Below are 16870 nucleotides of genomic sequence, written 5' to 3'. Positions count from 1 at the left end.
GTTTAACCTTGTCGGCGGACTCGGCCTCGAGGACAGGCGCAGCGTCGTCCGATATGTCCGAATAAGCAGGACTCTGAACGTCCTCCCTTGACGAGTCGACGATCGGCGCTTCCAGTGGTGACGGGTGCGGGCTGCCACCCGGGGATTTTCTCGACTTCTTTTTGTATCCCTGCGGCTTCGGTGTGCGTGGATCTTTGCTCTTGTCTTGCTCGGGCATAAGGGCAGCCGTAGGCTTCACCTTGAACTGCGGCATTTTCGGATGAATACTGACACCCGAATAGGGCTGCAAATGCGACTGCATCTGTTGACCGGGGTGGGCAGGGGTCGGAGCCTGGAGACTCCCCAGACTCTGTAGACCGGGATGTTGGCTCGAGAGATTCTGCACTCCCTGAGGCTGCTGCATTCCCGGTTGTGGCGCAGAGTGCTGAGGCGGTGGTGGCTGACCGAGTTGAACCTGCCCGGGATGCTGTACCGGTTGCATTTGGTGGGCAGGTTGCATTTGTTGTTGCTGTTGTTGCTGCTGCTGTTGCTGTTGTTGTTGCTGTTGCTGCTGCTGTTGTTGTTGCTGTTGCTGCTGCTGTTGTTGTTGTTGCTGTTGTTGTTGTTGTTGTTGTTGTTGTTGCTGTTGTTGTTGTTGTTGATGTTGCTGCTGCTGCTGTTGTTGTTGCTGTGTGGGTAACTGCTGGCCAGGTTGTTGCATTTGCTGCTGTTGGCTTTGGAGCGGTTGCTGCTGCTGAAGCAGCGGGTTTTGCGACTGGTGTTGTTGTTGTACCTGCGTCGGCTGGGGCGGCTGGGGAATGTTCAACGTTTGGGGCATGTTCGTGCCGGGATGCGGCGAAGGTACGGGCCTCGGGGATTGGCTCGGATGCGAGCTGGGGCTTTGCGGGGCGTTTAGGGGCTGCTGCGTCTGTTGCTGAACGGGCCTTGGAGGCGGAGCCGTCGAAGCAGGCGCGGGAAGGTCGTCCTGGCCGAACCTGAGGACGCCCGGTTTGACGATGCTCTTCTCGGGGATTACCGGCGTCACGGGTTCGATACCAGGCGACGGTACCCGAGGCGGGGGTGGTGGTGTTTCCGGGGGCATCGCGGCGGCCGAAGGACTGCTCGCCCTGAGAGGAGTGCCTTCCGGTTTGTCAGCCGGAGATTTGACCGGGGTGACCGGGCTCGGGGCCTCGATGTTGCTCTCGTCGTTCTCCGACATGCTGGTGATGGCCTCCTTGGTATCGTCGTCGTCGGCCGACCCGTGGGCATGGCTCTGGTGATACTTGAGTCCGTTTATGTGTTTGTACTTCTTGCTGCAGTTCGGTTCGGGACACTCGAGGAGAACCGGACTCGCGGGTGGCGAGCCGCTCGGCGGCGTCGGCGGGGGTGCTCGACGTTTGTTTTTCTCCTCTTCTTCCGGGCCCCGTGATTTCCGCTTCGCCGCGGGGTCGGGTCGGGGCGGCACGAAGGCCGCAGGGCTGGGGCTGGCCGCAGGGGAGCCTTGGGCGCCGCGGCGTCCTTTCGCACCACCGTTACGCAATTTGCTATGAACGGAGCTGCGCGTCTCTGTGAAGTTGCTCAGGTCGTTTCCTGGCGTCGCGTTCGCCGCAGCTCGGCCTCGTTTTCCACGACCCTTCGGCGTCCTCGCGTCCAAGTCGCTCGTCGGCGAATCACAGAATCGCGGTGGCGCCCAATCGTGTCGGGTGCAGTCCAGGAGCGTACCCACGTAGGTCTTGCCCCTCCACGTCACATTCACGACCAATACACCTGCAACAAAAATAGTACGTCCCAAATAATAATAGTTAGCGAGTAAGCTTGCCGCGATGTCAGGATGAAGAAGATTTGTCGATTATAAGCCAGTAAGATACTACAAGTTGCTCTCCAGAACTTGGTGTTCGCATAATCGTGATCGAACCTGACAAGGTAAATTTGTTTGATCAATCAATTAAACTGTAATACGATAGTGAGAAGACACGTTTTTCTAACTTCGTTTGACGGCACGATTGGACTCGCACCCCTTTTGCCTCCTTATCGCCAGTGCCGTTCCTGTTAGTAGTTCCAAGTGCACGTGGGGAACGAGGTCTATAGCGATCCGTTAGCATACAGCGTTATCTTGAAATGATATTGTTTTCACGTGTGAGTGGGACTCTACACGCTTCCTATCACAACCGGGTGCAATAAACCGTTCGATGAGAAAAAAAAAGAAAAGAAAAAAACAAGAAAAACAGTAAACAGGCACAATTACATCGGGGCATGGTTGGTCGACGAGGATGAAGATTAAGGTACACATATGATTTCCTTGTGTGGGTGTAGTACGTATGTATTATTTATAAGCTACCTATAAGGAGAAGGGACGATACGCGCCGTAAAAAGAAGACTGGTCTTTGAGGACTGGTACGTCTCAAGTAGATTGTTCAATAATGCAATTCCATTAAATATGTTTGCCAGTCTTCTGCAGCGGAATTCGCGAGACCCCACCTTTCGCATTTAAATGCATCAGTGGAAATAAGATCAATCCCAAAAGCGTACACGGTTGTGTTACAACGTTATTTTTGTGTCTTCATAACGTACCCGATAAATAACTATTAGAGATAATTGTATCAATTTCAAAGAGAAAAGAAGTATCAACTTTCGAAATTGTAGTCGGTTATACGACCTAACCGATAATCGTATAACGGGCAAACCAACTCGCCTCGGTCATAGGTCAACGTGCACTAAACCGCGAGTAATTGGCGACGGAATCGATTACCTACACGCTAGATTCGAGGATAGCCCTGCTCCGGCAATTCCCACCGATTTGCGTACGCGAAGGTAGAAGCAGCGGAGAACCAACGCGGGCGATTAATCAAAATTCTTAACGACTGATCGATCTCTAGCCGTCCGTCATGGAACTGGTCCGATTAAGATGCGGAACATTGGAGTAGGAATCCGTGTCTCAAGAATGTATGTAAGAGCTGCGGGGTATCTGGTTAAATATCCGAGTTAAGCGGTGATATCGAAAAGAACAAACGAATCGAACAACAACAACAATAATAATAATAATAAAACAAAGTATGCCTAAAAAATGTAAGAAAGCGACGCATCCACCGAGGAGTGGATATCCTTCTGTTGGAGGTTCAAGGCAACCAGCTCCCTAAAAGCCCCGCAGCTGCGCCGAGGTTCGTTCCCTCTTCGTGTCCGTCTCCTCTCATCCTCTCGTCCTCTCAACCTCACCTTCTCTCTCCGGTGTCTCGACATACCCGATCACGAATGCAGCAGCAGTTCTCTCTCGCCCCCATGGGAACCGGTGAACGAATATACCGAGATTGAGTCGTCTGTTCGAGCTGCTGACGTCATTTCCATTTACCAGAACCGTCGAACGGAGGAGTTGCAAAGTGTCGTTAGTGCGCCTCTGGTGCACGGAGGTTCGGCGGACCGACTGGTTAAACATACGGCAATAATACCACAGCCTGACTAATGGCTAATGGTCGCCGGCAACCATGGTGCAGTAACCGGTACCGCGGGATATAATGGTATGGAAGCCACGGATCCACTCAACGGGCGCCAAGGTGCGAGTTCTTTTTAAGCGTTCGACAAATATTTACCAGGCACCACCGACTCTGAGAAGCAGGTTACCCGCGCTACATTTCCTTACACCGACGAGACTCTGCTACCAATTTTTGTTTCTCTCCACCGTCTACCTGTCCCTTTTACCTATGCGGCATTGTACCCGTGTTTAATCAACATGGCTACGCCACGTCAGCCGGCATCGATTCGCCGGTACACCGTACAAATGTGCAAGAAGAAGACACACTTTTCTGATCATTCCGTACATGTGGATGTGTGCCACATTTACGTGGACGTGAAAAGCGATCGACTTCGTCGCGTCTACGGCGTCGTGAAGCCGTACAACTCTGGGATCAGAATGAATTTGATATTCCGTCAGAGCGTCGGCTGATCGAAGAGATATCGAGAAGAGAGAGAGAGAGAGAGGGGGAGGAAGAGAAAGAGGAGGATGAGCGAAGGGAATATTACGAGAATAGTCCCGATGAACCGGGGTACCAACTGACAGTTGAAGTCGCGAGCTGCCGCTCAGCAATTTCCATTTTCTTATTATACCTACCTATCTACCTAAGGGGACTTTTGATCCTTATAGCCTAGTCAGCTCGGGTGTACACGTAGGTACTGCAAAGTTGCCTGATCTATTCAAACAGTCCGTCATTCCATTTCAGTCCCATAACTGAACGAACAACGCGGAGTCGTGACTCGAGACTTCTTCGGACCTCTGCAGCAGATCTGCCATTCAGTAATGGGATTCGATGCGACTGGTTTTAAAATGGATTCCTCAACTTGTACACGTGTACTTACTTTTATACACTTTTTACCGTACGTGTACGTCGGACGGTTTCCATCGTGTACAGCGATACCACTACACTGATTAAAGACAACGACAAAGAGTGAATTGATGCCAAGTATTTAAATTTTGACGTAACGTATTTGAATAACGTTGTTTTGTCCATTGTGTATAAATAAGAAGAGAAAGAAGAAGAAGACGAAGAATAAGAAATGCAAAATACTAGTTTAGCAACGTTGTACGGAAATTAACCCGTCTGCAAGGCAAGGCAAGTCAAGGCAAGGTTATAATATTCTTTGAGAAGAGGAGAATTATTATCGCAGCCCGCAGCGTCGGAGAGTGACGATGAAATGAAATTTAATTAAACGTCAGGTGAGGGGCCCGCACCGTCTGAGAAAACCCCGGGGCGTCCGCCTAAAAACCCACCTGCTCATTTTGTCGCTCGGCAAAACGAACATCCTTTCAAACTGATGGTTCAAAGAATTAAACAAAATGATTCACTTAGTAGCATTGTTCTCTCGGCGGCAGCGCGTATAGTCTTTGACCCAACGCCGATAAATCGTGCCTGTCCCAGAACGATGTTAATCCTCGGCCACTAAAGCGGCTTGCTTGGTTGAATGAAAGTAGGTGGACTAACTCACGAGAATACATAATGAAGTAAATACTCTGCGAACCCACGGCTCCAACCAACCTCCAATATATCCACGGTGGCTCGGAAAATGTCCAACATTTTTGACGAGTTCTTTTGGTACGTGAAATTTTCATACGTTCAATTCAACGTCGTTGAGAAATTTGAATCCTCTCAAGTTCCTCTCAACTATTTTCGGTGTCGATTTGTATTTCCCTCTCCAACTCCATTCGTACTTACTATACACTGTTTAGGAATTTCTACTCGAATAGTCGCTCTTATACGGTGGCTCGGCGCTCGAGGCAATTAACCAAGCCAATGAAAAAGATAGGCTACAAGCTGATTTCTCAACGATGAAATCGTGTACAAGATATTTTCAACACCTAAAAACGAGCAAGGCTTATGAGTAATGACTCGCGGCGGTTAGCACAAGTTTTACAGTCAAGTCAATTTTTGAATCCCATCGAATGTGGATACACACATACGTTCAACCCGTATTACACACACCATCACTGCTGTGTGCCTATGACTACGTCCATACGAGTATGTCTGTACGTAGTAACTACTGCTCGACGGACAGCGATGAGACTGCGCCGAGTGAGAACAAATCTGGGAGAACGAGATGTCGGAATGAAATACGAAGCGGTTGATGCTGCAGTACGAGGAAGACGAGGATCGGTGCGGTGGTGTAACCGAGAAAGGAGATAGAGAGAGAGAGATGGGGAGAGGATCGGGCGATAGCTGTAGACATAGCAGAGTCAAGTTGAGCCGAGGCAAGCCGAGCTGATTGTGAGCGGCCAAGAGGCTTGCTTCCAATAAAGAGGTATACGTTCCCGGTATATCTATACAGTACCGAGCTCTGACGAGGTACAATCTGGCCAAAAAGTTCCATGTAGCATTAAACGAGCCACCGGAAGACCATCGTCAGGATGGTAAACTCCAGCACCTCTAGCTTCGGGATTAAGCATGACCATTGCGGTGGCTTGGAGTTCGACGTAATTCGCGTACAAGCGATTTGTCCAGATTTTCCAACAGTTCGTTCAGAGACGGGCGAGTATCGATTCCGCGGTGTTGCGGCGAGGACGGACGAGAGGACGCGGCTACGAAGGTTGTGGTGGTGGTTGTGGTGGTGGTGGTCGACGTCACCCACCCAATTCGTCCCTAAGCCCACGTACTTCGGCACCCCTCCATCCCCAATTTTCATTCCATTCCAAGAACACTTTGCACGACCCTCAGAAACCGACTGAATCTACCGAGCTTAATTGCTTTTTCCATTCCTTTTTCCTCTCTTTGTTTCTCTGTCGTTTTCACTTTTACCGCGAAATCTTCTTGTAGCCCGCGACGAAAAAGGATTCTTTGAATTTATACAAATAAGCATAACACTGGTCAAGATTACTCAGAAGTGAAAACCGGGCGCAATGTTTTTCTTTGCCTTATCCAAGGTATCAAATTAGACGAACTTTAAACGGCAAACGGGCGTGAATGGTACACAATAGAATGACAAGAATTTCATTTAAAAAAAAATTACAATTGACGTCCTCGAATTCATTGAATTAGAATACACGTCTCTAAGTCACATGAAAACATAGTAAGCAAGATAATGGTTAAAAAATTGCGTCAACAGAACTATTACCCTAAAATGTTGGTAATAAAATAAAACTGTCATGATTACCGCAAATAGTTGAAGAAGTTATCGTAGGCAAGTTAACATAAAAAGTCGTATCGATTATCTGAGTAGTAAAATAACTGTAAACACAATCTTCTCAGGCGCGACGAGAAAATAGTAAAAACTTGTTTGTACCTACTCCCTGTACTGTTAATCGTTATTCAAACCAATGAGTATAGGATTCTAACTTGTTCAAATACGTGGCATACTACACGTGACTGCGGTGTAAATATATATATATAGGTACGTATGTGCCTGCGTAGATAAAGGATAAACAATTAAATGATGAGAATATTTACAGATAACCGTTCGGAAGCCATCAACGTTTTCCCAACTTCATTTAGAAAATATCAACGCTCGAAAGAGGATAAGAACAAACATTTTTTTGCATTATTATACACGAAAAGGAAATGAAACTGTAATTCGTATTTTCATTTAACACTCAGCAAAGAGTAAAAATAAGTGACACGTAAAATTATAATTATTGAAATAAAATCGTTCGCACGATATTAACTTCACGAAGTGTTATTTTTATTTTACCGCTGATGTAAAATTCTAATAAAGCTGTACTCATTATACATTGCAGCCCATATTACGAATTTATATTCCTGTTTACTCGAAAACGCTCTTCCAGCCTTGCAGTGCTCATAAAAAGATCGTAGTATAGTTAACGATCTTCTTGCGCAGTACCATCGCAATATCAATTACCGAAACTGCGGTTTTGTACATATGATAAATAACATAGTTGTCGAAAAAAAAACACACACACCCACAGATGCATCGATACACGCGATCTATCTTTACCACTTCAATAACGGATAGTTAGCTTACTGCAAAAGCAGCTGGATATCGACGAAACTTTTCCTCGGCACAGTGAACAAAATAATGCAATGTGCAATTCCTTTCAAATAATAAGACCGAATGTATCTCCATAAAAGAGAAACCACTTGTTCCGAAACATTTTATTACCATTTATTTAGCAGGACAGCAAACAGACTCTACCCACAGGATCTCGTAATGTATTTTTCTCCTTTTTTCTCTTCGTTCTTTTCTTTTACGCGTATGCATATACTGTAATATATACCAACAAGCAAGGTAGATACGCAATACCCAATAGCAGCCAAACGTGATTCTGAACTACTACAACTCTATGATACCTATGAAAACACGCGCAGTGGTTACAGGCTAATAGGTAAGAGAGGTCATTAATAACAACCGCACGAACGGACCGACGGTATAAGTGACAGTGAAATTGGTAGGCGGACGACTGATTAAACGCCTCCGTCCGCGAATTGCTCGGCGAAAAGTTTTGAACGTCAGAAGGAGGTGCAGACGCGGCATCGTAAAACGCGATTAAACTCAGCTGTCAAAGTTGTTTCACTTTTATTTCTTTCGAGCTTTGTCTCATTCGTTTCCCTCTCGTGTACGAAATCTGCCAAAGGAGCACCGAGACTCTTTGTGCAATCAGAGAGGGTTGATTTTACCGTCACTCTCAGTTTTCCTTTGGCTAACTAAAACCGTAAAAATATTATATAAGCAACGAATTCCTCTCGTATTAATCCATAATATTTTTCCTGTTCTCTCCCTCTTCCTCTCTTCCGAAACCGTCGTAGGGTTTCGTTGTGAAAGAATATCGTTGTGCCCGTTTCCAACCTCAAACATTGTACGTTCGACGCATACATAACAAATATAATTCATCCCGTGCGTCATGGCGTACAACTACCTATGTATAACATATTTTATTACACAGATTTCGCACATTCAACCTCGCAGATTTTCCTCATATTATATACTCATATATGAGGAAAAAAGCTATTTTCAAATGACTTTACCGGGATATTCTTCTCCCGCAGTTCAAATCCTACGTCACGTTCATTAAACATTATCTCATGCTATAAGCGTCTCTGCCTAGTTCGTTTGATACATTTCCAAATATGATCAACAATGTTTTCACGGCCTGGACCGCCTTTCCTTTGTTTGGAAATTTCTACAATTCCATTTTTACACCTAAAAAACGAGCCATGCAGACATCTTTTCTACTAGCAGCGTCGTTTGACATCAATATTTAACCCTCCGACGATAGATAGATCGAATTTGCATTTGGCAAGTAAAGTCTGACATGCGTCGTTTGATCCGAGGTTTTAATCGAGGTTAAAAAAAAAAAACTCGTTTTCGACCGTGGTTAGTAGGCAAGAGGTGGTCCGTAAAACCGACAAAAGAGAGTCTCTCTTCCTCGTCGTTTCGTCTGTATACGTAAAACGCGTAAAACGCGTACGCGTTAAAGGTTGGACGCAGACGCATGTCGTCGGGGAGTGGAAAAGCACGACGTGGATTCGCCGCCTGGCATAGCGAGGCGGAGTGACGAAGAAAACGGCATAAGGGTAGAACGAGACACCCCCTCACCAGGTTTCGAGAGATCGATAGAAAGCCTCGAGGTCCTCCCCCTCCGCCGCTTTCTTCGCGCCACCCGCACCCTTGCAGCAGCTCTTGGCGATCGGACTAAGCTTCTTTTCCGTCTCGGCAGCAACCAACCGCGCAAAGCGACCCCAGCTGCTGCGACTGCCTCGTTTCCTTAATTCTTCGCTGTTTCTTGAAGGTGGTCGGGGGGGGCACGTCTTGACACAACTTATCGCGCAGTCTTCTTCATCGTAACGGCAATTCCTCCAGCTCATCTTCAACGAGATCACGTGCCCGAGGGATGAGAGACGGGTGGACCTGCGCCTGATGTTACCCTCTTCTCCCCTCCCCTGCGATGCCCTATTCTTATCCCCGGAGAACACGGGGGGCGGGGAATGACTGACTGATAGAAACTGATATAGCTTCTCTAATTATCGTCGAGTCTGTCGCATTGCGGATTACGCAAGTTGAGCCAGCAACGATTTTTTGTCTTATGCAGTGTTGGGGATGATTTGTAAAAAAAATTTTATGACTCAGGAAGCCGAGAATGCGTAGCGGACGAAACATTGAGAAACAAGGAAGTGTACGTGGATGCTGTATGAGCAGGCGAGGAGAGAGCAAGGGAGAGAGAGAAAGATACTACTTTTACTCTCAGGCAGAAGTTTCTTCCTTTGTTCATGCCGAGGGTTTGCGACGGCCGAGAATGGCAAGGGAATGAGAAATAAAAAAAAAAAAAAAAAAGGTTCGGGCTGAACATAAGAGAAATAAAGACCATAAGCGGACGAATTGCAGGGATCGGGTCAACGGATGTATGAAAAATATGAAAAGTATTATTAGGATGAGGGGAGAAAAACAAAAAAAATTGAGGGAAAGAAATCAGGCACAGGGAACGCCGGTGTAAATTATATGGTCTCACTGCGGATTGAAATCCATTGAATTTGTGGACTCTGAAATTCCCTGCAGGTATATTTTCACATTCACGTTCCAGCACATCGAAACTTGAAATCTGATTTTACAGTGACGATGATCAATTCAGTTTCGATAATCGAAATTAACTTGTTATTCCGATCGTCCCGCAGGATATAACGAGGGAGAAGAAAAGACGTTCATTGCTACTTTATGCCTATAAATTTCCCAATACCATCGAAAATTGGAAACCCATTGTGCATCTTCCGACAGAAGAAAGAAATAACAAAAAATTGAGTGTTCACCGATCGATGAATCACCTATTCGACGTAATAAACGACGTAGTAAATGGGAAAAGCGCGGCGAGAATTCAGATCGATGCCATAAATCTCGTACGTTTTGGACCTCCTCTTCTGAGATTCGTCTTTGGACACGCGAGCGACAGACTCGACAGCCGCGTTTTACGTAGAGAAAACAGAGCAGCGTCATTGGTGTACAACATACAGATATTCGCATAACGATGCGAGTACGACAATAACCAAGCTGGCCGACTGGCTGACGGGGTCGCTCTAAGCATCCTATATGTTTATGATAGCTCGTGCATTAGCGCATATATTTGTTCAATTGTAGAAGCGCGTTGGTTTTTTACACAAATATTATTCGAATAGAGAGGGTCGTGAAGTAGCAATGCAACAGACCTGATCCGACTGTACCGCGTTATCGTTATATACTGATCTAAAGTTTGGCGCTACCTGCCAGCGTGCAATATGCATGCAGGTATGCTGTACGTGAACAATGTAGGTAGTAGAAACGTTGTACGACAGACGGTACGGGAATCGGGCTATTACAGATTCTGGGAGTACATATTGGATTTTCAGAATGGTAAAATGGAACAGTTTTATCGATACACTCTCCGCCGTCCACTCCGTGCAGGAAATTTACTGCCTCGGAACAAACACCCCGTAAGTCGTAAAAGAAAAATGATTGCCATAGCAGGTACCAAGGAGAAAAAGAAAAAGCGGTACCATGGACACGCAACAAATCCTTCGTATGAATTAATCATTCACGCTCCGACCAAATGGCGTATTTGAGGAAAGTCGTAAATTACCCTTTCGTATCAAATCTGACTGTGGTTTAAAGTCTCTCTTACGTTGTCAATGGCAACAGTAACCGCGCTCAAGTATCCAACATATTCATGGTTCGTCGTGAAATATTCTCAAAAGCTTATTGAAATCGGCGATATATATATAATCGATGGAAGAGAGTCGAAAGTTCGAACCGATGGAGCGAGAGTAAAGCTAATGCCGAATTCAATGGTGCGAGAAGAGAGGAGGAGGTGCAGGGCATGGGTCGGATGTGCGAAAACCGTTCGGCTGGATCCATAGAAGCAGTTTCGACCGGCGGAGCAGACGACGCGGAAAAGCAAACAAAAACCCGCCTCTCACACGCGTAGACCGTGCATCCTGTATACCGAACGAACAAACACACGGGCAGCTTTTGGGGGATTTCAATTAAAGCCAACGGTTTCGTTTATGCTAACCGGTTTCACAATCAGAAAAGTGCCTACTTATCCCACACCCACTTATCACGTATAGAGCGGCGCGCGTGTAATCACGGCTCTTAAAAGATCCCATGAACATTTAGCACTCTCATCAGCCGCTACGGCTTGACAGGATTGCTCTTTCCCTTCAGCCCGACCACGCCGAGTCTTTTAACGTTCCAAATTGAGGCGGGAATCGCTACCCTCAGCTCGTATCTAAAAAGGCCGGCCACTGGAGAGCGAAACCTCGTTAATGCGTTAATGCGTTAACGCGATGTCTTTCAGAGTATATTGGACAGGCTCAGTGATCACCGGAAATGTTGTATTCCTTAAGCCCCGAAAAGTTTTACCCCAACCTTTTACTTCCTATCAAGTATCCCGCCTCGGAGGGTGGAAAAGGGAAGTAAAAGGTAGACGTCATTCTCCTCATGGCCGGGTGTCAGGCGGACGGAGAGGGTGGGAAATTCGTCACGTATAGAGGCCATCTCGAAATTTCGCGCAAAGGGCGAAAGTTCCTTAAATCTCGTTCCTTTTCATCCGCACCCTCATCCTCCTCCATCACCGACCATTCCCTGCGAATATCCCGCGTTCCGGGGATTTCATCCCTGAGCTCGAGAACGAAGCCAAACTGGGTTCTTCACCTCTCTACCCTTCGTGCCGGGCGGCCCTTGGGAGACAAACTTTTACCAGGAATTTGTTTACGAGGTAAGTCTCAGAATTTCTAAACTGCTCGTTCGACTTGGCCGCTGGGAGTCGAATTCCTTTACAAGAGAACCACTCTTGTTCCCAACCGCGGATAAAGGGTTCCGAAGGAATCTTGAGAAGCGTGACGGTTTATCGAAAGTCGATAAAACTGGCTCTCCTCGCGAATTAGCCGTTAGAATGAAAAACTTTATCCGGTGATTGGCTTCTTCTGGTATACGAGTAACAATTACTGCTGTGACTATTTCTTTCATAGCTACAACGAATGCGTTCATCAATTCGGTTTATTTATGCCTATCAGCACGAATGAAGATGAGGTAAAAGGTCGGGTTCAAATATGAGTCTAAACGATGCCGGCGACGTTTTACAGACGGTATAAAGATTTCAATCGATAGTTCGATGATGCAGAATCAAACGACGTCGAATCGAGCAAGTTCGAAGATACGACCCGATTGCGAATCGCTTCCTTCTCCTCCTCCATCTCCGTTTGCATCTCTCTGCCTTCTTCTCTCGCGGGTAGAGTAGAGTAGGCATAGAAGCAAGAGAGTATAATATGGTGGTACAAGATTGTACCGTCAGCGCGGGTCAAACTGGAAGGAAGTACAAGATGAAGAAGAAGAAAAAGAAGAAGAAGATAAAGTTAGCAAAGATGCGCAAACGCCGCGGGCGAAAGAAGGGTGACACTTGTTCCGAACGTGAAATAAAAACGATCAACTCGAAGGACTGCAGGCAGAGGGGATGATGAGGATGGAGAAAAGGGGAGAAGTGGAAGAGGAAGAAAAAGATAGAACCACGCCCCTAAGCCATCGCTCGCAAACTCGCTGCATATATTTGAATGAGGAATTAATTCCCTTAAAGTCCCACCGCCCCTCTTGCCGGTGCTGCCGGTGTTGATCTCGCAGGTCCTCCAGGCCGCTTTGAAAACAATGCTACACGGATCTTAGCGACACGGGCACACCGACACGACCCATCCAGGGTGCCTGCATCCACTCGGCTGAATCATACCGATGATGAGTGTTTACGTAGCTCCGCTGCAGGGCGATACGGGGAGAACGCGTAGATATATGCAATTTGTGGTTCATGATTAGTTCCAGTTGAATTTCCGATTCTGGTTCCCAGTTTCGTCGTTAGGTACGCGGGCAGAGTTGTGCCTGGCAGCTAACCGCGAATGATCATTATGCAACGAATATGTGTATGCTGCTTGCATATATGTAATATTTCAGATAGATACAGTACGAGGAATAATTTTGCAGCAATATAGAATATGTGTGTATGTGTGTGTGTGTGTGAGTGAGAAACTGCACAAATTGCAGGTATTTCATTCCGTGGTTATATAATATGTGTTCAAGCAAAGTTGTGGAACACGTTAATTACGCGATTAAAAGGGGTTGCCGTTGAAACTTTCTCGTTTCCAGAGGTACGGAAGGAAAGGGAGAAACGGAAAGCGAGAGGGGGGGGAGGGGGGTAGAGAGGAAGAGAGATAGAGAGAGAGCAAACACAATAATTCAACGAGTCGTAAATCACCGCGTGAGCTTTTTCACGCTGGTTGTAATGGCTCGTTGAAAAGTTGGAAGGGGGAAAAAAAAACAAATCACCAGGCTTGATTGCGCGGCATTTTTATTCCGATTTTTAAACAAAGAAAGGCCTGGTGCGGAATATACCCTGCGATTATTGGTAAAGGCGGTGAACAGCCGGCTTGGAAATATGCCCAATTGAAAAACAAGCGCGAGAGTTGATGAAGAATCTCGTGAAAAATCTGGCGAAAAGTGTGACGAAAACAGCTCGTTGGATTAAATGAATCATCTGGGAATTGGTTTATACGTCCTCGTTACCCGTCGACTCCGATTCGTTGAGAGATTTCTGACGTCGTTTTTTTTGTTTTTTGGATTTTTTTTTTTTTTCATCATTCCCCGCACATTTGTAAACGCGGAATGTATTACGGCGCCACAAAGTTCGAATCTTTTTCAATAGCTATGGAACGAGCCGTATTCACAGTTATTACGTACGTGCTCACTTACCAGTGTAGATACAAGCAGGCGAATACGTCTCGTCGACTGTACATGCGTGCGTGTGAACACGTCCCAAAGTAGCGAGACGCAAAAGCGAGTCGTTTAAAATTATTCGCGGCGTTTCACGGACACGGGACAATTCGTCAGAGCTTTCAGTTAAGAAAGATTATGCTTCTGCCGTTGAGAAAGAATAAGTGGGAACGAGGAATGGTTATTACGCCGTCGTCTCGGTTGGCACAACAGGTAAATATACCATTGACGCGGGGACAGACGTCGATCATTCGCCTCTGACGTGAAAGGCCCGTCGGAGCCGCATTCGCGGCGACGGACAATCGTTAAAACGGCAAAACCACGCGCCGAGATCAATCGAGGCGCACTGAATCACGTTCTAAAATACCAGATATTGGCAAGGAATATGCGAGAGGAGAGAAAAGGAAACAAAACAATGACAAATAGAAGAATTAACAAGGCTGGGTCAGGCGGGTCAAGTCGGGTTGGGTTGCCCGAGCAAACCTGACCGTTTAGTCTCTCGGCCTTTTTCTTTCCATATACTCCCCATTCGTTAGTTCGGTTTGTTCGGGTCCCTCTAACGAACCTCGATTTGAATAACACGCCGCAAACGACGGTGGAATGCCTTTGTCTAAATGCGACTCGCGGAGCGGCGGCAAGAGAATCGATTAAAAAAAAATCCTACAACGCGTAATCGGGTTAACCGCAGTTGTCTTGCTCGAGTGAAAATTCCCTCGTGTTTTCCGCAATTTGTAACAACAACAACTTACGATATTCGACATTGAAAAGCCGAAGTGAATGCGTAAAATCATACATGGATTCTACCGGCGTTTCGCCCGGATCGTATAGGAAAATTGGTCGATTCACAGTCTGTAATAGGTGCTCACCTCCTTCAGTCTCGTGCCAGACAATGCCCTCGAGGGTGACCGAGGTGCCGGGCTCGCAGGGCCCGAGGCATTCGGGCTCCGTGATTGTGCCCACGCTGGTCCCCACGCAGACGTCAGACATGTCCTGAAACAAAGCGAATCCTGATTAAGAATATCGGAGGACCTGCGGGAACGAATGACGAGAGGGGGAAAGAGCGAGTCTGCGAAACGGAGCCAGGGGATTAGCGCGAGCCAACTTTTAACAGGCTTTGCAATCAGGACAGAGGCAGCTCCCGAAACCCGCACCTCTGGCTCCAGGGTCGTTGAGGAAATTACTGTAACAGTTATTTTCCACCGTTTCTAAGGACAATCAAAAGAATGAGAGCAGTGTTTTATACATAAAGATTTTCCAACGGCATGCGGAATGTTAGTCGAAGAAGGAGATCGTTCGGAGGGAAAGTAAAGGGCTAAGAATGTCAAATTTATGACTGAAATCGGTTATTTTTTACACGGAATGGGAATAAATTGTTTTTTCTATTGTTTCTCACAAAGATTGTAGATTGAGATTTTCTGTATGAAAATTCGTATCGCAGTGTTGTCAACAATTTGTACAACAATGCGAATGAGATTACAATAAAGTACCGTAACCCGTACATGGCATGCATCGTATATGTTTCCAAGCCGGAATATCTGGTCTCGACAATAACTAAAATCGTTAAAATGGGTTGCTCAACGACGGGTATACCATAATAAAAAAGATCTTTACGACCGTGACAAATATATCAATTTCATATGTGTTACGTCGTTGAAAATCTTGTACAAAGTTCAACGAACTTGTTTAACATGCTTTTACGCTGCGATCGAACGCAACTCAGTCTCTCGTGTTTTAAGAAGACAAAGAAAGAAGCACCATAATTCCTCAGTTCGTATAAAATCTCATCGACAATCTCCGGCTAGTTTATTTTGTGTTTAATAGGTATGTAACACACATTCCCGAGTCACCTGCACTGCGTGTTAACAGCGAGAATTCGAAAAGATTTTCGTTTCGCTCGTGTCTCCAACGGAAGAAGGACGCGATTGCGTACAAAGGACGGTAATAAGAAAAAAAAAATAATTGCCAGCCATTCAAAGATATTTCATCTTTGGACGAAACTATCTTTTCCTCGATAGCACCGATAATCCGCACAAATAACATACTCGGTCGACTTTCGAGATTATATATATTAGGTAAATCGAGGGTATAATGGGATTGCTTGTAATTATAATAAACGCGTATCAAGGCACGCTGCGCGGTAAGGTTGATATATTTGTGTACACCTTTATACCAGCGTTAAAGGATCGCGTCCATCGTTATCTTGTAACACCAGTAATCTTGATTTGATCAAATAGGATGATAGCGTATACGGCGGAGAGATTAACCTGACCGTTGCGGAGTAAATTAGACGTACATACAGACGTATGCGTACGTATATCCAGACAAGAGCGATAACAATAATGTGCAATAACTCAATCTTTACTGCGGCAACACTCTCGCATGTCAGCAAACGCGAATCGCTGTTGACGTTGGGAAAATTTCTATTAACCGCGCAATCGTCCCCCTCCGTTGCAACGCGCCTGCCGTCGCGGACGATTTGCATCGCTAATTTTTAAACACCATGCAGTTACGCCCCGCTACAGCTTTTCTCCAGCGTATAATGTACAATTTACATGTATAGATAGATAGTACACAACTCGGTTTACGTTACGTACGCACAAATTGAACCCAGGCACTTACGTACCGACGACGAGGAGGAGGGAAAATCTATTAGCAGGTAACAAGGATACCCACACATACG

General features: G+C 46.1%; 1 protein-coding gene across 7 annotated transcripts in view; it reads right to left on the bottom strand.

The window, feature by feature from the left end:
• The window catches only part of LOC124223782 (zinc finger protein 608), a 93969-nt gene that overhangs the window by 6682 nt on the left and 70417 nt on the right, over positions 1 to 16870 (bottom strand). For 6 of the 7 annotated variants that reach the window (XM_069133026.1, XM_069133021.1, XM_069133025.1 and 3 more), the window contains exons 3-4: positions 15058 to 15180; positions 1 to 1750 (exon numbers count right to left, since the gene is read on the bottom strand). The exon at positions 1 to 1750 is cut by the window's left edge. In XM_069133026.1, coding sequence (XP_068989127.1) covers positions 1 to 1750; positions 15058 to 15180 — 1873 coding nt within the window. Of the gene's footprint in view, positions 1751 to 15056; positions 15181 to 16870 lie in introns of all 7 variants that reach the window. The other variant, XM_046636083.2, reaches the window with a different exon arrangement.

The sequence above is a fragment of the Neodiprion pinetum genome, chromosome 1 (assembly GCF_021155775.2).
Source record: "Neodiprion pinetum isolate iyNeoPine1 chromosome 1, iyNeoPine1.2, whole genome shotgun sequence".
Lineage (NCBI taxonomy): Eukaryota > Metazoa > Arthropoda > Insecta > Hymenoptera > Diprionidae > Neodiprion > Neodiprion pinetum.
Note: the sequence above shows the minus strand (reverse complement) of the source record. Positions and strands in the feature narration are given on the sequence as shown.